Source organism: Coturnix japonica, chromosome 5 (genome assembly GCF_054131305.1).
Source record: "Coturnix japonica strain WE chromosome 5, WE-NBRP24, whole genome shotgun sequence".
NCBI lineage: Eukaryota > Metazoa > Chordata > Aves > Galliformes > Phasianidae > Coturnix > Coturnix japonica.
In genome coordinates this window covers 37,791,302-37,811,515 of record NC_140667.1, presented here as the reverse complement: position 1 = coordinate 37,811,515, position 20,214 = coordinate 37,791,302, and the positions used below count along the sequence as shown (strand labels likewise).

General features: G+C 40.3%; 1 protein-coding gene across 4 annotated transcripts; it reads right to left on the bottom strand.

The window, feature by feature from the left end:
• Nucleotides 1-2,637: 2,637 nt before the first annotated feature.
• Nucleotides 2,638-15,434, bottom strand: CIPC (CLOCK interacting pacemaker). Of its 4 annotated transcripts, none has more exons than XM_085549248.1 (5): nucleotides 15,297-15,434; nucleotides 13,380-13,554; nucleotides 12,330-12,499; nucleotides 8,105-8,723; nucleotides 2,638-6,901 (listed from the first exon to the last, which is right to left on the bottom strand). In XM_085549248.1, exons 2-5 carry the CDS (start codon nucleotides 13,444-13,446, stop codon nucleotides 6,882-6,884), a joined length of 876 nt encoding a protein of 291 aa, XP_085405374.1. In that variant the 5' UTR covers nucleotides 13,447-13,554; nucleotides 15,297-15,434; the 3' UTR covers nucleotides 2,638-6,881. The 4 variants fall into 4 exon arrangements, with proteins under 4 accessions (XP_085405374.1, XP_085405375.1, XP_015720685.2 ...); XM_085549249.1 differs by having other exon boundaries at nucleotides 2,638-8,542; nucleotides 8,652-8,723; XM_015865199.2 differs by having other exon boundaries at nucleotides 2,638-8,723.
• Between the last annotated feature and the right edge of the window lie 4,780 nt (nucleotides 15,435-20,214).

Sequence of the window (20,214 nt, the reverse complement as noted above, 5' to 3'; positions counted from 1 at the left end):
AGATTCGCTGTAAAATGAACGCTAAGACCAATGCTGCAATACACTGAGCTTCCAGACAAAATGCATTTTCATTTCCAATAAAAACATGTGAGTTTTCCACTCAAAGCACATGAATTTTTCAAGCATCTATTAAGAAATAATATATTAAGAAACAATAAGCATTGGTTTTCTGTCTGTTATTGGATTTCTTAGTCCTGGGAGGCCTAAAAAAATCCTATTACTACTGTTACAGAAAAAAAGTGAAATTGCCTAAGTGGGCATAATAGGAAGCATTCCAGTTCCATTAAACTAATCCAATTAATTTGATCACAATAAGAAGAAAACAGTGAAGAATTTGATGAAACTCCCCTTTAAGCCCTGAAAAGCGCTACTTCCTCCATTTCTTGAAACATACAAAAAGTAGGAGGAATCTTTAAGCTGGCACTGCTGCATTTCAAGATGGAAATCATTGCTGAAGTGCAGAATAGCAAAAGCATTTCAGAAACATCTCAGGAAATGAGTGATTAGAAAAAGGCCAGATGTATTCTTCTCATATCATGACAACAGCTTGACTTAAACTTTACAAAGTAAATTAATGAGTACTTTAAACAACAATTGCTAAATATTTTTCAGTCAGCAGGTTTGAAGAAATCAGGATTGAAAATTTAACAGAAATTAACCAAAAAGCTCTACGGACCATCAATGCGATTTCAGTGAATTTCCGACTGCTAGGCAAGATTTCAGTGGACTGAGAGGAGGAAAAATCTAACATAGCTTCAGCTTTTCAGAAGATAGAAAAACGGATTTGAATGAACATAGGCTGCAGAACATGGAAAAAACCTCAGAATAACCTGCAATTTTTGATTAAGCAAGTATAAAGCAAAAATAACCGATATTAAGGAACCTTAAAAGAAACAGAAAATTGAGAGCTTACTTTGATTAAATGGAATTGAAGATTGATGGGAGGACAAAAATCAAGGATAAATTTATAATTCTGATGGGTAATTGAAATGTGCCATGTGACACACTCTGATGTCAGAATTATATAAAATGAACTAGATGGTGTGAAATGTAGTAAAGTATGGTCCCTTAATTGTATATAGCAACTTGTCCAACACTGCCTTATTCCACTGAAATAAAAACAGCCTAAAATCTGTTCCTGTCTACATTATTTAATATTATTTTAAATTTGAATGCAACATTAGAATTATTTATAACTAAAGATGAAAAAGTTTAGGAGGAAAGGAGAAGTTAGTAATGTTAAGAGGCTGGTGACTTACCAAAATCAGTTTGACCTGCTTTCTGGATGCAAAGTGAATTCAGAGGACTGAGGAAATACACTTAAAGGACAGGAGATCACTAACCTTAGCAGGTCCAAAGAAGATTTAGACTTCAGACCATCGTTGCTACTAAAATGAGAGAGAGTAGCAGCAGGGAAAATTGATATGGCAGAACTCTTTGCAATCCTGTTATGCTTTAAGTGCTCCACTTAAAAATGCATTTGAGTAATTTTAAGGGATATGAAGAAGAGCACCAGAGATGAACAAAGGATGGGAAAAAATTGAGAGCTTAATCAGTTACTTTAACAATGCAAGCGGAGGAATGACTTGTTCGGTTTATAAATACCTATAGTGAAAAGAGCAATATCACAGCATGCATTTCAGTTTAGCAGACAAAAGGTAAAAGTTCTGACAGCTGGATACTGAAAGATGACATTCAAGATAAAAGGCACATTTTTAACACTAAGTAATTACCTTGTGAACAACTTGGGTGGATTCTTCATTGCTTGGAGCTTTCAAATGAGGGCTGGTTGCTTCTTCTAAAGATACACTTTAGTTTAAACAAGAATTTGAGGAAGTCTTGGAAACTGCACTCCACAATGGAGGAGGCCAAAACACTGTCTTCGTCTGTCTTCTGAGTCAGACTAGAGGAATTTACACTCGAGCAGTTAAATTTGTCTCACAGACAGAAGCCTCATGCATTTTGGACACTTTGGAACACATGATACAGTTGGGAACTGTATGGCTACACTGTACAGCTGCCTGCAAGGAATTAACACACAGATAAAGAAAGTGTAAAACCATGTAGGCAGGAGCCCCTATTTCTGTCCCAAGAATGGAGAGAAAGCAAGCAGTAACAGCGAGCTAAAGCCTATCGCATGCCAGGAATTTTACATTTTGAGAATCCTCAGCTCAGGTCTGCTGGGGACTCTGCTCCTTTCAGACTTTTGTGTTATCAGAAAGATAAAGAAGCAATTCACCTTTTTGTCCTCAGTGAAACAAAGATGCGCAAGCCTGATATCCTGTAGATAGACTTCACAGTGTAAGTAAAAAATTGAGCCAGAAGAGACAGAAACACAGTGTTGGTGGAAAAATGTACCGCTTTAGTTGCATCTACACCCATTACGAGAACATGGGTTGCAAACAGTGAGTTTGCACTCTCAGGGAATAAAAAGACCTCCATTGATGGCACTCCCCTTTGGATGTAAAGCAATACAGTTCAAGCCATTGTTCTGCCCAGTTCAAAGAGAAAACCTGAAACAGAATCTCCAGTACCTTACTTTGTGACAGCACCCCAAGCCATGACACTGCTGGGTGTTTTGGGAATGACTGCCCAGCTCTCGCTATAAGTTTGACCTTTGAAGAAAAGACAACCACATTTTGAAAAAAAACATGTTTTATTGAAAATCTGCAATACAGATTTAGTTGATGAGCATTCACCTCCAAGAGAGGGACTAGATTTTTTCACTCAAGTAATCCTTTCGGTAACAAACTATCCATACCCTTCACAATTCAGACCTTACGCATATCTGGCTGGCAGATTAAGCAAGTGTAGGAGTTCACCCTGCACAGACGGTGAGCATAATGTACAGTCATCACATAGAAGTAACAGTTAAGAAACTGAAAAATTCTTCCAAGTTTTTATGACAGATCTATGGCAATGGTCACACACTGCAATATATTTTTAGAGTCCTGCACAGGTCACTCTGTGTCAGGCTCCTCCCAGAAATCCTTTAATTCATATATACTGTTAAAGCTCATGTATCACTCTTTAGTAAGAAATCATAGTATCACTTCTGGATCTGCACTTTCCCACATGGAGAACATGGCCTAGTGGAAATAAGCAAAGCATGATTTGGAATCAAGGACTTGGCAGTTCAACAGCATTAGACCAAGCCATATACTTTTCAGCTATATACTTTATTTGATTCATATTTCACAGTCTGTTTGTGTTAAGATTTAATAAAAAGGTCATGTTTTATAACAGGGCTCTTAGGCTACTGTATTCAAAGCTGACAATAAACTTGAAAGGTACAGAAAAGGTTTACATTCCAACTAGAGCAGCAGAACTTCAAAAATATGTAGCAAGAGTAGTCAAAAAATAATGATGTTTATTTAACCTCAATAGAAAAATAGCAGTCTGTCTGAGCCACGAAGATACCCTGCTCGCTAATTGTCTGCAGCAACTAGGTCCCAACAGACCATCTAGTTGACTTCTTAAGCTGTGCCAGGTGTCTTTAGCCTGACTTGTCTTGCCACTTTTAAAGTGAAAGAACCCTCTAAGTTCACTGTTACTTGTTTCCAATTAAAGAGGCTAATGTTTCTGCTCCACTGGACCACTTCCAGACCCCTGCCCAGAATCAACATCTTTCTGGTCCTAACACGGTCAACTGATTTTCCTCAAAAGAGCACCAGAGCTACACTGTTTTATTAAATTGCAGCCAAGAAAGGCAAGTCCTTATTGTTTAAAGCTTTACTATAACATCTAGGAATAAAGGCAGCTAAGAGAAACTGAACAGAAAGATAGTTGACAATGTATCTGTCATTAGGGGCCTTCAAAATCCTTTCTCATAACCACAAACCTTGAAGCAAAATTTGTCAGTGATACAGTTCCTATGGGGCCTTACCTATCTTAAGAGTTCTGGAGTGATTTTTCTAGTTCAGCAAAAACTGTTTAAATCTGGACTGACACCCAGTAGATTCCTAACCAGCTGCTGGACATTATTCCCAGATTTATCAAATATATATTTATTCAAATCAACCATTTGAAATGCCCATCAGCAGTAAGCGTACACACTTCGGCTCATTCTTGGTGTTGTCAGGAAAAGACATACATGGTGCTGGAAGGACTATGAGAGAGTTCTAGCAGCTCGAGGTTCCCTAAGTCAAAGTGTTCTGTGAGGCCAGTTTTTCCATTCCCTTTACTCCAACAGAGCAGTAGAAATATGATGGAGATAAAACAGTAAAAAAATAAATTCTTTACTGTAAGGTTGGTCAAACAGTGGAACAGGTTCTCCAGAGAAAATCTCTACGACGGGGCTGATGCACCATGCTTGGAATACTAAAAAAGGTATTTGGATAACACCCTCATCAACATGCTTTAGCTTTCACTTAGCCCTCAAGCAGTTAGGCAGTTTGACTCTACGACCTCTGAAGGTCCCTTCAGAGTAATAACACAGAATTGCTTAAGAAGTCATTGGTGTACTCATTCATCATAAACAGCTAGAATTCAACTTCTTTTTTCTTACCTCCTTTCATCTCTAGAAAAAGCCTAAATCCACCATTGTGTTTTCTAGGATAACAATCACTTCCTATTAACGCATTCCGAACTTCCTATTTATGTTGCCAAGTGCTTCCTCTCTATTCCCCTCTATAATTGATAGATAGAATAAGAATGCTAAGAAAAATCGAAAAGATATCCTATGCACTTTCCCACACCTCTAAGCCTATTCAAGGTATCAGATCAATGGAACCGCCTCCTACTCCTTCCTCTCAGAAGCTCTTCTGGGATTCTTACACAAATGGCACGAGGTCCCACCATATCTATCCACCCAACAATTGTCATTTAATGCACATACCACATGTAGTTCTAGAAGAGCTAGTTATGTCCTGCATTATTACATTGTATTATGCCGCCTTTCTGCCTTCTGGTTTCTCTGGTTGAATTTTGATACTGCTGTGCTGCAGGTTGGGAGATATCCTATTATGCACAATTATATTGAAAATACAACACAGTCTTCAAAAATTTCTCTCTTAATATATTGCCATGTACTGCTACAGGAGTAGCAGTTCAACAGGAGGGCAGGATATTATGAAATGCATTGCTATTTGTTTGTTACAGATCATAAAGGGCATAATGGGGAATCCTGCCACAAAACTTACCTCTAGGCTTCTGGCTAGGGAAAAACGTGACTTCCCTTTCTCCTCCGCATGAGATATCCACGGCATTTCTTTTCATCAATTGTTCCCCTAAAAAGGGGGAAACTTCTTGCTAGAGGGAAATCCCTTGCACCTTTTCTACCAGGTGTATTTTAGGAAGTCTACAACAGCATTCTCCACAGCATTCTCTAATCTTGATTCCCAAAGGCGTCAGAAAATGAAGGGGTGTAACCACAAACTAGCAAGAGTTCTATTATAATTTCAAGTACCTTTTTTAAGAATCTGAAGTGAAGTGATCAGAGCATCAAAATACCGAGTGATCTACATGGCACCAATTTTTGGAAAGCATTTTAAAGTGGAAATGAACACACTATAAGCAATCTATATTTCTTAGCCTTCATAGGGAGAGACACTCTTAGTTCTTTTACATAGACTGCCTCTGGTAAAAAACATACAAACCCTTTTTATTGAAGGGACTGACACAAGTGTCCAGATAAACTGACATCTGTAGAATAGCTTTTGCAACTGACTACTGCAGATGTCTGCTAATAACACTGAATAAGATGTTAGGCCTTAACTACATTTCATGTCAAGCAGGTTAGGGATGAGATACATTTATGTGGAAGAAAATAATTTTAATTTCAAATTCAAGCAGATAAAACTTATAGTAAGATTTTCCAAGTTGACATCTTTTTATATAGTTATTTTTAAGTACACACATTTACTAAATTTCCCTCAAAAAGGAGGGAAGGGAGATGGTAGGACTTGTTTTACCGTGAGCCAATATGCCCCTTTTCCTCTCACTTCTCTCCTTTTTTTCCATTCTTAGCAATTGATCTCACAGATTCACAGAATTGTAAGGGCTGGAAGTGACCTCTAAGGATCATCTAGTCCAACTCCCTGCCAAAGTAGGCTAACTAGACCAGGTTACACAGGTAGGCATCCATGTGGGTCTTAACTCCAGAGAAGGTGTCTTCACATCTCTCTGAGCAGCCCATTCCAGTGCTCTGTCACTGTTACCATGAAGAAATCTCTATGCACATTTGCAAATGTGCATGAAGCACATGAAGCAAAACTTCCTATGCTTCAGTTTGTGGCCATTCCCCCTTGTCCTGTTACCACTGCTGAAAAGAGTCTGGCCTCATCCCTTTGCCTCCTGCACCTTAGATGTTCATGAACACTGATCAAATCCCCTCTCAGTCTTCTTTTTTCAAGGCTGAACAGGAATAGGTCGCTCAGCGTTTCCTCAAAAGAGGGGTGCTCCAGGCCCTTTGTCATCTTTGTGGCCCTCTACTGGACTCTTTCCAGAAGATCCCTGTCTTTTCTGTACTGGGGAGCCCAGAACTGGACACAGTACTCCAGGTGAGGACTCACCAGGGCAGAGTAGAGGGGGAAGATCATCACCCTTGACCTGCTGGCCATGCTCTTTTTAAGGCATCTGAGAATGCCATTGGCATTCTTGGCCACCAGGGCACACTGCTGGCTCATGGACAACCAGCTGTACAGCAGGACACCCAGGTCCCTCTCTGCAGATCTCCTTTCCAGCAGGTCACCCTCAACCTGTACTGGTACATGCAGTTATTCCTCCCTAGGTGCAAGACTCATCACTTGCTCTTGTTAAACCTAACCTGGTTCCTCTCTGCCAAACTCTTCAGCCTGTTCAGGTCTCGCTGGCACAACCTTCTGGTGTATCAGCCATTCCTCCTAGCTTCGTATCGTCAGCAAACTTGCAGAGCGTGGACGTTATCCCCTCATCAGCATCACTGATGAAGATACTGAACAAGATCGGAACAATTTCACAGCAAAAAAAAAAAAAAAAAGAAAAAAAAAAAAGGAGGAGTTCAGCCTTACAAACAAAAGATTTACACATAAAATAACCTTTAACTAGTCTTGCCAAATTAACCCTGGTAAACAAGTATCTTCCTTGCACCATGTTAAAAAACACCTCTGCATTCTACCAAGAAAATCCAAAGCCACTTTCCCTGTACACTTTTTAGTCACTAATGGGTAGTGCAAATAAATACAGCTTTGAAACAAACACTTGCAGTGCAAGCCTTGCAATTCTCATTCACTCATCTTTACAGATCACAATCCAACGTATGCTCATCAAAAATCAAGTCACTGGGCTCCTAAGACTCATCACTTTGGTCAAAGATTGCAATAAATACAGAATGCTGCTTCACCACAAGCAGATCTCCACTAATTCAGAACAACTGTAACCCCAAAAGCAAGACTTCTGTCAACAGTCAGCAGTCTGATATCACCCCACCAAGCTAAGCTTCTTCTCCTCACACCTACTCTCTTTATCATCTACTTGCAACTGGTGATAGCCCAATACTGAGGACTGTTTTGCTATGCCACTCTCAGAACTGACTATCTGAAGATGGAAATAGGAAGAAACTTGCTTGCATAATTCTGCAAATGACTGTCTTCTCACAGCAAGAATGGGAACATGCCAGCAGAGCACATCCAAGCTTCTGAAGTTCAAGAAAGTATAGAGTTAGTATGAAGTTCAAGGTCACACTGGAGTAGTGAGTATTCATCTTGTCAAAATCCCACTGTGCTGTCCCAGTCCCATGACTGGCTGTAAAGACAAGTTGTAAATGTCATGCCACCTTACACATCTTGGACTCAGAACGTTCAAATAAAAGCTTGACAAAGGAAATAGGAGGCACAGGAATAACTTAACAGCTATGTACCATTTTACTACATGTTTGGATAAGTGGAATCTTCAAGGTTGCTATTAGCTTTATCTGAACCTGTTAGAGATGCTTCTAGCTCTGCCCATGACTGTGGAGCATTGTTCTTTATTGCCTCTATGAAAAGTTGTGTTTGGTGCTTCAGCCTGTCCAGCTCAGCTTGAGTCACCTGGTTCTGATGAATGAGCTCCTTGGTTTTTAAAGTGATCTCCAGCAATCCTGACCTGCGTAGCACAACGAGTGTATTCTGAAAACGTCTGCACTTACTTTGCTGTTGCAAAAGCAGCTCAGGGGTAGTGCAAGTCTCTTCTGGTATCAATGGCAGGCTCCACACCGCAGACTGCATTGTAGTTTGTGCTTCACTCTCATTCTCATGAGGAGTGCACTTTGCCGTCTGTAGAGTTCCAAAAGGCAACAGAGAAGCCAAGCCTGGAACTTTTGGAGTGTCAGCAGAAACACAGTGGAAACCAGGAAGAGTTGATAATTTTCCAGTTGTCATCAAACTTGAAGAACTTTGCTGGTTAGAATCCTGAGGAGCCTTAAAGCTTACTGGTAGGTGGGAAAAAGGACTAGTAGACAAACCTGTGCTCCTTGATACAGGAGAAGTATCCATTTTAGATGCTTCTGTGCAGAGTCGTTTACGGCAACTGGTTTCCTGACGTTCCTCTAGATCGAAGGAGTGATCTCTTTTGCAGGGCTGTGGTGCTATTTTGGGGTAAGAGTTCAGGATGGGCAAGTAGTTAGTGGAATCGTTTCTCTTTTTCCCAGCAGGGTGAGGGTTAATGGGAGGTGGGATTGATGGGTGAAGAAATACCAGCTGTGGCTGAGCTGGAATCACTTCAAAGGATGGCTGGACAGTCCAAGACTGGAGCTGGGATGAACTCCCCTGAGAAGCATAAATGGGGAAAAACACAATTCTTACAGCAGTGCTATTGATAAGGATTAAAAAAATCTTAAGCAAAACAGGTGGATTACATCATTTCTTCATAACTGATGCATGCTACACAATATAACACATTGTGAACAGCTTATTATCAAACTCATTGTTCTCTTCTCTGACAACAGAACCACACACTAGAATCAAAGCTGAAAACCACATATAGAGAATACATTTTAAAAAAATTCAATTTATACACACCTTCCCTAATAAGAATTACAGTGCATGCTGTAAAATTACACATCATACAGTGCTAGTGTAAAATTATTACTGCACTTGAGGCTAAACATATACAGAACATATATAAACATATATAAACATATACAGAAAACTTGAAAAACATACTTGAAAAACTCTGATTATGAAATATTCCGGAAGAGTCAAAGACAGCACAGACATTTCAGGAGCAATTTAGACTCCCACTCTGTTGTAATGCAGCAACTCTAATCCTGTCATTTCTATTCTTATAGCAAGCTTTTGAAATGGTTATTTAACACAGACATTATTTAACATAGCTGCTCAGTAAGTCTTGCAATCATAAGTACAATGTATGGCTGCAATAAATTTAAAACCATGAAGTTGGAAAAGAAGAAAAAATAATGACTATCAATCAAGTCAAGGAAAACTGCCTGTTCTAAGCCCCAGAGCGTTTATTTTCACATCTTTGATGAAATTCTGTGTACTGATATGCCTTAAAAGCATTATATTTCAAGAAAAGCATTCAAGTTTTTACATCTTTCCACAAGTTGCATTCTGCAGTATAGATAGGGTAATACATCGATTTCTACAAGACATCACCTCTTCTTTCACAAATACACTAAGAAGGAACTTCATGAGATCTCCTGTTCAGAAAGCACACCTGCTTTCTCTTGACATATCAAATGGTCTAGTAAAAAGTAGTATTTCTTTCAGGCAAAAAACAAAAGCCAAAAAAACCTTCACTTCTTCTAATACAACGTACTCTCAGCTGTTTTTTCAATTTCTATGGTCAGCTATTTGGAATGCTACTGCAGGCCTGCTGAGGGGGCACTGGTTTTAGTAGCACTACAGGATTTCATCCTTTTTTGTGCCACCCTGACTCATCTGAAATCCAACCTCTTCTCTCCAGTCTCAGAACACTTAAACAGGCAAATGCTAACATGTTTTGCTTAAGTCCACTCCTGTCAGCAGAGGACTTGACAAAGGTGGGCATCATCCACTGATTCAGATATTGAGACTCAGCAATGAGATTCAGTTACAAACTCTGACACTGAGTTCAGTGGGCAAGATGCCCTGTAGTAGTTGACATTATTTCCCTATTTCACAGACAAAATAACATATTCATAAAAAAGGTACCCAGAGAAATTAAGAGTGGGGAAGTATATAAATACCATGGCAATATAAACATTAGACAGAACATGAAACCTTAAAGAGCAAGGCTTTGGAATCAGAGATTGCAATTTACTGTATGCTTGTACAGTACCTAGCACACTGGAGCCCCAAATTCATTGAGGCCTAAAGAACTGTGATAATAGTCTACCATGCTCTTGTTTTTATCCCCTACTCACATCTCCACTATTCACTCCCTTGACCTTTCCACTCAGATTGTGTTCTGCTCTTATTCTCATACCCTAAAAATCTAATTTTTATTAGAGAAGAAGACATTTAATTTTACACATTCCGCAGTCAATTTTTAATGAAAGATAACCTTCTGCAGATACCAGTGTTACCTAAAAAGCTTCCCACTCATTATGAACTTCTACAAACTTTACCTCAGCACTACTGTATTCTGGATAATTAATTCCTGCTTTGTTTTTTTTAGTAACATTGTTAGCTGTTTATACCCTGAAATGAGGTCAGCAGGTAAACATCACTAAGCAGGAACACAGAGGTTCTAAGACAGAGGGTTGATGCTGACTGAGACTGAAACAGATAAACTGTGGTAACTGGGAACGCTGCATTTTTTTTATGGTTTGTTTTGGTCCAGGGAGCCTAACTGAGAACTGTGATGAAAAGAGCACATTAATAAGATGTCCAGCATGACTACCCTGAGGTAACCATACCCTGTGGAAGAGCTAGAAAGACACTCCATCATTCTGACCTTGCTGGATGCTTTTACTTATTTAAATGAACAATTTTCAATTTAACATGAATGTCCTTAGCCATAAATAATTAGATTTAAATGTTATGAACAGCTTAAGTTAACAGAGTCTGGTAATTTCATCTACGTCTTCCTCCTTGCTTTTGTTTTCCTTTTGCTATACTATCAACATTCAAGTTATGTGTATTACATGGCTACTTATCCTACCTATTTGTAACAAAATCTAGAGTCTAACATGCTTAATTTTTGAGCCTCAGACCAACAGCTCCCAGCTTGACTCTTCCCTGCTACAAGAAAACCTGGACATTTGTTTGTGTTCTGCATCACATGCGTTTTGTCCGCACATCTAAGAACATGGCTATAAAATATATATATATAGGTGCTTCTTGTCAAGATAAAGCACAATGCTCACATGAGAACCACATCCCCCTACAAATACATAACCTGCCAAATTAATGGAACAGGATACCCAAGGAACTGTTGGAGTTATTGTCCCCAGAGGTGTTTCAGAAAGATGCAAATGTGGCACTTAGGGACACAGTTTAGTGGGCACGGTGGTGATGGATGGACAGCTGGACTAGAAGGTCTTGGAGATCTTTTCCAACCTTAACGATTCTATGAAGTATTAGCAAAAGCCCACCCCTATGCTAGCTCTGACACACAGTATTTAACAGATTTTGCTCCTATTCAAAGCAGATTCAGTATAAAAGAATCAAGTTCTACATTCTTTTTTCTTCACTCTCACTGTATGCTCGTAAATATTCTAATAATAAGAAAGGCTGAAGTACTTATGCCTTGTTTAAGAACACAAGCAGAAGAAGCCTAACAGCATAGCAATACTTCAAACTTCTAGCTCTTGCACCTTCTATCACAATACAGAATTTTTCAGTGTCACACAGAAGTGCTAGAGGAATAACACATAATATGATATTGGAAGACACAAACATGGAATATAATTGTTGAAATGTGAGACATGTTATGTAATTAAGAAAAAAGCTGCTCAAATAAATATAGTGAAACTAATTTTAGATTCAGATTTAATCTGTTCATTTATAATTTTCTAGATGAAACACACATTGCATATAAAGCACTTCTAGAATCTAAGAAGTGGAAAGCAAAAGCAATCATCCTACTCCTCTGTCTAAATTGAACAAAAAAGAAATTATCAGCATTTGAATGGAAAAATATTTATTTAGGTTTGATCTTTGGTGTCATTTGAGTAACATTATAAAGATCTATTTTTGTAGATCCCTTTGAGACAAAGAGCAGATGCGACACAGCTTCTGTATTTCATTGTTTTCCCCCTAGTGGTTTTAGATGTCCCTCAAAAGAAGGGATTGTTACTAACAAAACTTTACAAATTCCTGCTTACTTTCTGGACTGCAACAACTTCATACAATCCGTTTTGAAAGGAAAATGTATATATTAAAAAAAAAAAAATTGCAGTATTTTCCAATATATTATTTTTTCCTTACCTGCTTTACTAGAACATTTTTCATTACAACCATAGGAGAAAGTGCAGGAAAAGAGCTGCTCGTGGTCACGGGGCATGACCAAGGCCCATCTTCTGCATTCCAACACAATGCATTCAGGACATCCTCAGAGTCAGTATGCTCCATAGCACTTAGGCACTCTGAACTGCCATCTGCCAAATGTAGAATTCAGCTGTTAATTGTTTCACATGTAGAACGCTTGTTGTTTCCTTCCTGTTCTACTATTCTGTTCCCTTTTAATCAAGTCATAGTGGATAATAGTTTAATTCTAGAATACCAATTAAATTAGATCTTTTGTGACAGCTATCAAATGACCTCTATTTATTACAAGACTTTGTATTTCAGGATAGTCCTCATGCAGACACCGGCTCCACAAATATCTCTTTATATCTGTTTGTCTGTATTTAGTTTCCAAGGGATGACAGGCTACCACAGAGTCAGCTCTGAAGACTGTTACACAAAAGAACTACCAGATTCAGGTCCCTGCTGCAGTCTTGTGCATTTTTAAATCTTCCCTCTACAAACCAGGTATGCACAGTAGCTCCCATAAAAACAATGGTAACTTTAAAGGCAAACTTTATATGGTGTTGTTGATTATTAAAACAGAACATCCTGTCTAAATTTTGCTGCTGTCACGAGAATTACTGTTTTATCAGGTTCTAATGACAATCCAGTCAAACTGCAAGGCATTACATGACATACATGTCCAATAGTTCATTGTTCGCTGCAAAGAACAATCTTCCCATTCCCATTTCTAGACTGTGAAGAATAAAGGATTTCTCCATTCAGTTCTTTGTTAGGCACATTTCTATGTTCCCATGGCACTAAAATTCACATGGATAAGCTACAGAACACTCCACTCCAAAAATTTTCATTCTAGGATAACTTTTCAGCCTGCCTTAGATATAAAGACCCTACCATGTAACAACCAGAAAAACTGCAAGGGGCTGGAGTCAGCTTTATGTAACATCACCAGCAGTCTGAAAACAGGAAGAAGAAAAAACATGAAAGTAGCACAGTCTTTTTGTAAACCTGAGTATCCGGAGTCCTTGTCGGATTCAGTTGCTGCCATGCTGAAGTGATGGTTCAAGCTCTTCATTTCCCTCAGTTTGCCCAATATATTCTTAAGGGTGTCAATACACGTCTATTCTGTCTCCATGCTTCCACAGTGCTGGTGGCCGTCTTCAACACCTTTTCCATTGAGGAACTGCAAAAACCATTAAGAAAAGAACAGAGACTTCTTTTGAGTCTAACAAAACATCTAACAGTGTGAGTCAAAAGCAGCTATGCATGTCCTCACAGAAATCTTGTTATCAAAGAGCACAGGTCTGCCAGACTTACTGTATGACCTGAAGTAGAATCATTCCATACTTAAAACCACTGGTACATGGTAGATTCATTTTGAGAGCACAGAACATATTTCTAACTTTGCTAAGAATTCTGATAGATGAGGCAATAACACATTACTGTATTAGTAAATATCATAATAGAATCATTAAGGCTGGAAAAAGTCACTAATACTGTCTAGTCCCTATCTAGTTCCACCATCCTGATATCAGCACCATGCCCACCAAGCCACATCCCTATAGATGAATGTAATTTCTTGAACTGGCAAAAGAGCCCAGCTCTACTGGATGGCTCTGAAGATCAGCACCATGGTTAACCAAGATAAAAAGCAGACATATAGCATACAGTTGTTATCTGTAATTAAATCGAGGCTCCTCCAAGTGAAATGGAAGTCGCTTATCTCTTTCAGCACTGCCAGTAAATTAATTGGAGACTTTCAGAAGCAGCTCAAATGACTCAAAGAATGAAATGAAAACAGACAACGAACATATCAGAGCCACTTCTCTACCTACAAAGGCAAAACAAGCTAAAAGCTATTCATAAGTTTTTTTCCCCCCTCAAGAATTAAAGTTTCTCAGGCGACATCTGTCTCCCAAACAGCTGTTCTAGAAGCTGGACTGCAAATAAATCAGCCATGCTTGGTGAAGCCCACACAACAAACTTAGCTAAAACTGTGCATTAAATAACAGTGCTGAGATAGCAGAGTGGTTGCCTGCACAGGTAGGAAAAATGCTCAACAGAAGAAAACTTTGTCAGACTTTTGTCTCTGCCTCTTTTCTACTTCTGCCTTCAGTCACACCCACTGACCTGCTGTCAGAACTATGGAACAGCAACCTAGGTGCTACCCCTGCTCTGTGTCTCACTCCTAGAATCATCTGGTAGGTCTTATTGAGGAATCACAGTCAGGAAATCCAGTAATTACTGGTGTTTTAAATTAGTTATCAGTATACAAATTGCAATCTCTACGAATGTTAACTGGATTAAAAGCTATGAATACAACCCTGCTTCACTGTCACTTAACAGAACAGCACAACTGTTCATGGCACAGACAAATCTTAAATGAAGGAACTGAATCCAAGCTTCTGTTACTCATCCTTCTCCAAAGCAGACATTAGTTAAGAAAGCATTGTGTATAGATGCTAGTCTCCAGAAATCAGAACTGGACACAGAAGGAGAGCCAGAAACATGAGAAACACAAGCATCCCTTCTGTCAGCCAGGCCCCCTGAGATGGAAGGGACCCACAAGGCTCACACAGCCCAGCTCCTGGCTGCTCACAACACCATCCAAAATCCAAACCCTGCACTGACAGCGCCGCCCCAACACTCCAACTCCAGGCGCCCGTAGCCGTGTCCATTACACGGAGCCCACCCCACGCCCGACCACTCTCCGGGGCAGAACCTTTTTCTGGTATCCAATCCCTGTCCCCCCGCTAGACGCAGCTCCAGGCCGTTCCCTCAGGTCCCGCCGGCTCCCGGGGCTCCTCGCCCCGCCGTGCTCTCCCTGCCGCCTGCCTCCCGCGGGCAGGGCCAGGCGGGGCCGTTCGTAGCCGAGATGGGGCCGCCCCGAGCACAGCGCTGACACCGGGCCGTAACCGCGCTCACCTGGCTGCCCGCAGCCCCGGCGCCACCCGCTCCGCGCATGCGCGGTACCACCGCCTCGAAGCACGACGCTCCCCGCCGGCACAGCTGGGCCCGCCCCGGAAAGGGAAAGTGACCCGGCTGCTCGGTGCGCATGCGCACGGCCGGCTGATTGCGCCCCCTGCCGGTGGGGCGGGTTCAGTGCGCATGCTCGGCCTTTTGGGCGGGAAAAGCGGCGGGTGCTTCGTGCTGTGACTGAGGAGTGACGGTCACGGGCCGTCAAGCACAGGTTGGGGTGTGGGGGGTAAGGGGCTGTAGGTGAGCAGTTGTGAGTAAACATGGGGCTTGCCAGGGAAAAAAACACACCCTGCTGCTATGAGGGAAATGCTGGAGGAGAAAATCTTCACTAAATAAAGCATGAGTACTTTTGCTTCACACAGCAGGTGTGTGAGTAGGAGAAGCTGCCTGGCCTGGGTGCTTGAGGTGGTCAGGCAGGAATCTGGAGTGCTGCTGAAGTTCCCAAGTGCTGTGAACAGTATAATTCATTAATTCACTTAAATTCAGGCTTTTCTAGTGCCTGTTGTGCTCTGAGGAAGAGAGGTAGTGTATGCACAGCCGCACAGCAAACAAGGCAGCACCGGAGGGCTGAAAGTGGAGTCTCAGAGAGGGAAAATGTGGAAAGGAACGTGTGGATTTGCTTTCCATGAACTGCAGAGAACCGAGAGCAAATGAGGAGGAGGAGGTGGGTCTTCTACATCAGTGACTACAGCAAGAATAGAGGTTCTTTCTTTAAGAACTCCGTAAATGCTGCCAGCACACAGAACTCTATGAGGACATTTTGCGTTTGGAGATGAAATCAATTTCATGAGAGAAAACAAAAAAGATATATGGAAGGACTGAGCAATGACCATGATTTCCCTGCATAGTAGTACGTAAAAGAAATTCTTCCATTGCAATGGTGGTCTTGAACCTGATACACAGTTATTAAAAAGATCAACGTGATCTAATAAGTTCCTGAATGGAAAATAAAGGAATCTTTAATCTCACCCCTCTCTTGCAAATAACCTGTCACGTACAAAGCAAGTCAGAATGTCTGGGGCTGTGTGAAATGACACTGTCATGCTGAAAACCTGACACAGAATGGGATTTCATTCCCACCAATTCAGAGTGCTGTGAAAGAACTGTAGTTACACATACTGCTAGAATGCGTTTTTGAGTATTTAAATGCCAGATCAGTCTCTGAGTACATCTAAACAGTACTGTGAGATGTGTGATGTCTGGGCTGTGGATTTGGATCCCTTACCATTTTGGATTCTGAAGAAAAGCATGCTAAGAATGCTGTTACATCATGATATTTGCTTAGGCATGGTGCTGATTGCCGTATTCCCAGGAACAGCCCTCCTGATCTCCGCACAAACCAGATTTTTCAGAGTGTGGATTGTCCATGGGTTGTCTCTGAAAGCAGCTCATCAGAGAGCAACAGACCTGTATGTGGGGGAGAAACCTGCCCTTCAGTTGCCCTGATTCAGAACATTTGTACTGTCTGACACCAGTCCTTCATCCAAGAAACAACAGGTAGGAGAACTGAACTACTGTCCTGTTCATAGAGAAGTTTTATTGCATAGTCAATGTAAACCTCTGTTTTGAATGAATTATATCTCATCACTTGGATTTTCCCTGCATTCAGTTGAATTATACCTTAGATATAAGTTGAGCATTATCACCTGAATTCTCTGTATTCTATTTAATCTGTGTGTTTTTAATAATTTATAGAATTTTCCCTTTCTTATCTCCTGGTCTTTCATTGATCCAAAGTCTCATTTGCTGGGTGCTTTCAGTGATCACTGTCAGCGACAACAGGATGTTTTCCTTTTCCATTATGCTGCACTGTGGTTTGTTTGTTTCTTCTCAAGGTGAACATGTTGGCAAGTGAGTGTTAGCTTTTCATTCACTACCTTGTTTAGTTTGGTCATGCAACAGGAAAAGAGTGGAAAGAGTATGGGTAAAGTATGACTGCGTGTTTGCTCAGTTTAGGTATTTCAGCATTTAATTTTAATCTCTTTTTCCAGGAAAAGATGTAGAATTAGTCTTTGATGACTAAAGCAAGTATTTATCCAATGAAGCAATTAATAGGTCTTGTGTGGTTGCTGAGCAGTTATAGGTGGTGATATGTGGACTTCATATATGCTTACGTAAGGAATAATCTTTTGTCCTAACACGGTAGAAAGAAATGGTTGGCAGACTCTGAAAGTGAAGCATAGCCAGGTCGGAGGAGGAACATGGTTTTGTAATGCATTGTGTGAACTGGAGAGGCCAGGAGGTGTTTGTTTGAAAGCAACAGATACTCAGGTTTTTTTCTTTATACGCTCACTGATTTATTTTGCTGTCACTGGCAAAATACACTTCAATAGGCATTGCATTAAAATAGCTTGCAAATAAATAGCTCAATACGTCTATTCGATTGAACCAAAGCTAACTTCAGTATTTGATGCAGATATCTTGGTTGCTTTTACTGTTAGTTTCTTTAATTTTAACAGATTAAATGAAGAATATTGTCGAAATGCTGCATGTAAGTTTTTGTCAGTTTTACATTGCAAGCAGTGAGATTTCCTCATTATATTGTTATCTTCTGAGGAAAGAATATACGGGATTTGCACTATTGCCATAAAAGAAGTACTGCTACTCCATGGAAGGGTGGCTGCCATAATTGCCTGCCAATAAAAGTTATTGAGTTTTGAGTGGTGATGTTGCTTTGGGTTGGGTTGTTGTGGTGTGAGTGTTCACTAACGTAGATCCTGTTGAGCTCATCTTTACTGACTCTTCAACTCGGACTGTAAATAGTTCAATGTCTTCATTTTTCCAGCTGCATCTTAATGTTGCGAACCAGAGAACGGTGCTAAGCATCTTCACATTCTTAATGGCTTTCTGCATTGCTGCATTATTTCTAGTAACCACTGGGTGTCGTGGGTCTCTGGATTCCAGTAGACAGGAAAGGTCAAACTCCGTCCATTCAAGGAGTGTGGACTTATTATTTTCTTCAGGATGAAAAGAGCTTTCTTAATTGACATAGAATAACAGTCAATATTTCTAAATCTTACTTTAAAACAGTGTTTATACAGCAAGGACAACAAATACAGCAGCCTAATTCTCGACTTGGCTTTGATTTATTCCCAATACCTTTTACCCTGTCCAATGAATGGCATTGGTGGAAAAAAGCCTAAGATGTCACTAGGAAATTAAAGATAATCTGGTAATGTAAATGTAATGTAGCAGAATTAGTGCTACATCAAATCTGTAATTTCATAATGGATGAGAAGAGCATGTAACTATATTTGAGAATATTATTTTGATAAGGATTTTGGCCTGTTACTTCCTGTCATCTTTAAAAGCAAATGAAAAGGCAAGAACTCATTATTTTATGTGCAAGGAAAACAAATGTTCCTCATGCAGATGAGAATTTTGAACATGATCATCCAGTATATAATGGTGTTTGCCACTGCAGAGTAAGGGAAGATTTTTTGCACATAGAAGAATTAGATGCTCTGAAGCTTCATCTAGTCAGCAACGAGACCATGCGATGCAGTAACACTGATGTAGCCATGTGTTGTGCCTCATAGTGCAGGTAGATGAACCAAAGATATAGACTGGACATGTGCTTCCCAAGGAGCTCAGCTTTGTGCCTTTTGTGACTCAGCTCCCTGTAGAGCCTTTATGTTAGATGACTGAATGCAGTTGTTATGCATGGGTTTGTTTAGTAATGCTGTGACTGCTTGTAAAGTGTGTGAATTTACTATAGACATTTAAAAGACGAATGTAGAACTGGCTCCTGATTCCCAGGGTAAAATATGTTTCCTTGTGGTCGGGAATCCATTTTACCTTTAGCTTAAAAATCTGTACTGCACAGGACTGCCAAAGTGAAACACTGAACCGTTTGTGTCCGAGACTACGGAAAGCAAATCTGTAAGAGCAGATGAAGCTAAAACTGCTGAGTGCTGTTTTTTCCAACGCCATATCAATAGTATAGCCAAATCTGAATGAATTTTTATGAGACTAGAAGAAGGTAGTGCCTTGATTGCAGTACTTCACAGATCTTCAGGCCAGCTTTCAGTAGTAATCAAGTGTAGCAGCTCCTCTGAAGAGGCCCTGTACCTCACAGGAGGTCTGTATCAACTGGAACGTGCTTTTAGTTTGGAATCATTTCTGAACCTAACTGATCCTAATGAGTATCTTTGCCAGCTTCTGTTTAGGGAGCAAGAAAATAAGAAACAGTTCTGATTTCAAGTGAGTTAGCAGAATGGGCAGGAGATAGCAATTCAATTTCTAAGTCATGTGCAAGGCTGATTTGTGCTGTTGTGCTGAACTCGGGAGGTGCTGTAGGGGAATGTCCACCTTTAAAAATGAGGCCATTTATTTGTGTGTGGAGCCTTGCGGAGTGGGTGTGGTAATGAGTGAAAAACACAAATCTCTGATTCTAAGATAATTTGTGTGATTTTATTTGATTTGCCCTTCTGTAATGTTTTCATTTGTTTCATTGCTTCGTGGAATGAAATAGCACTGAAACTAAATGTTTGTATGTTCCTGCAGACCATAGAGAGAAACCTGCAATGAAATACGTGAAATGGCAAACATAGCCAGGCTGTCACACATGACCAGCTGTGCTGTGCCAACACATACTTTGCTTCAGCAGGGCAAGAGCAAAGGGTACTAAGGACAGTAGAACATTTTGCAGATGCTTATGGCATTTGGGCATTCGTGGCTCCAGGGCTAGCGCTTTATAGATGTAAGATTGAATTAGATTGTTCAGTTTGCCAAGGGCAGAGAAAATGATCTCCAATCAGGGAAGATGGCTTTTCATTTTTGCAGCAAGTTCTCCACACGATGGCAGTAAAATACCTCCAGAATTCAGAGGTGCCTTATGTTTCACTTTCAAAACCCAAAGGGA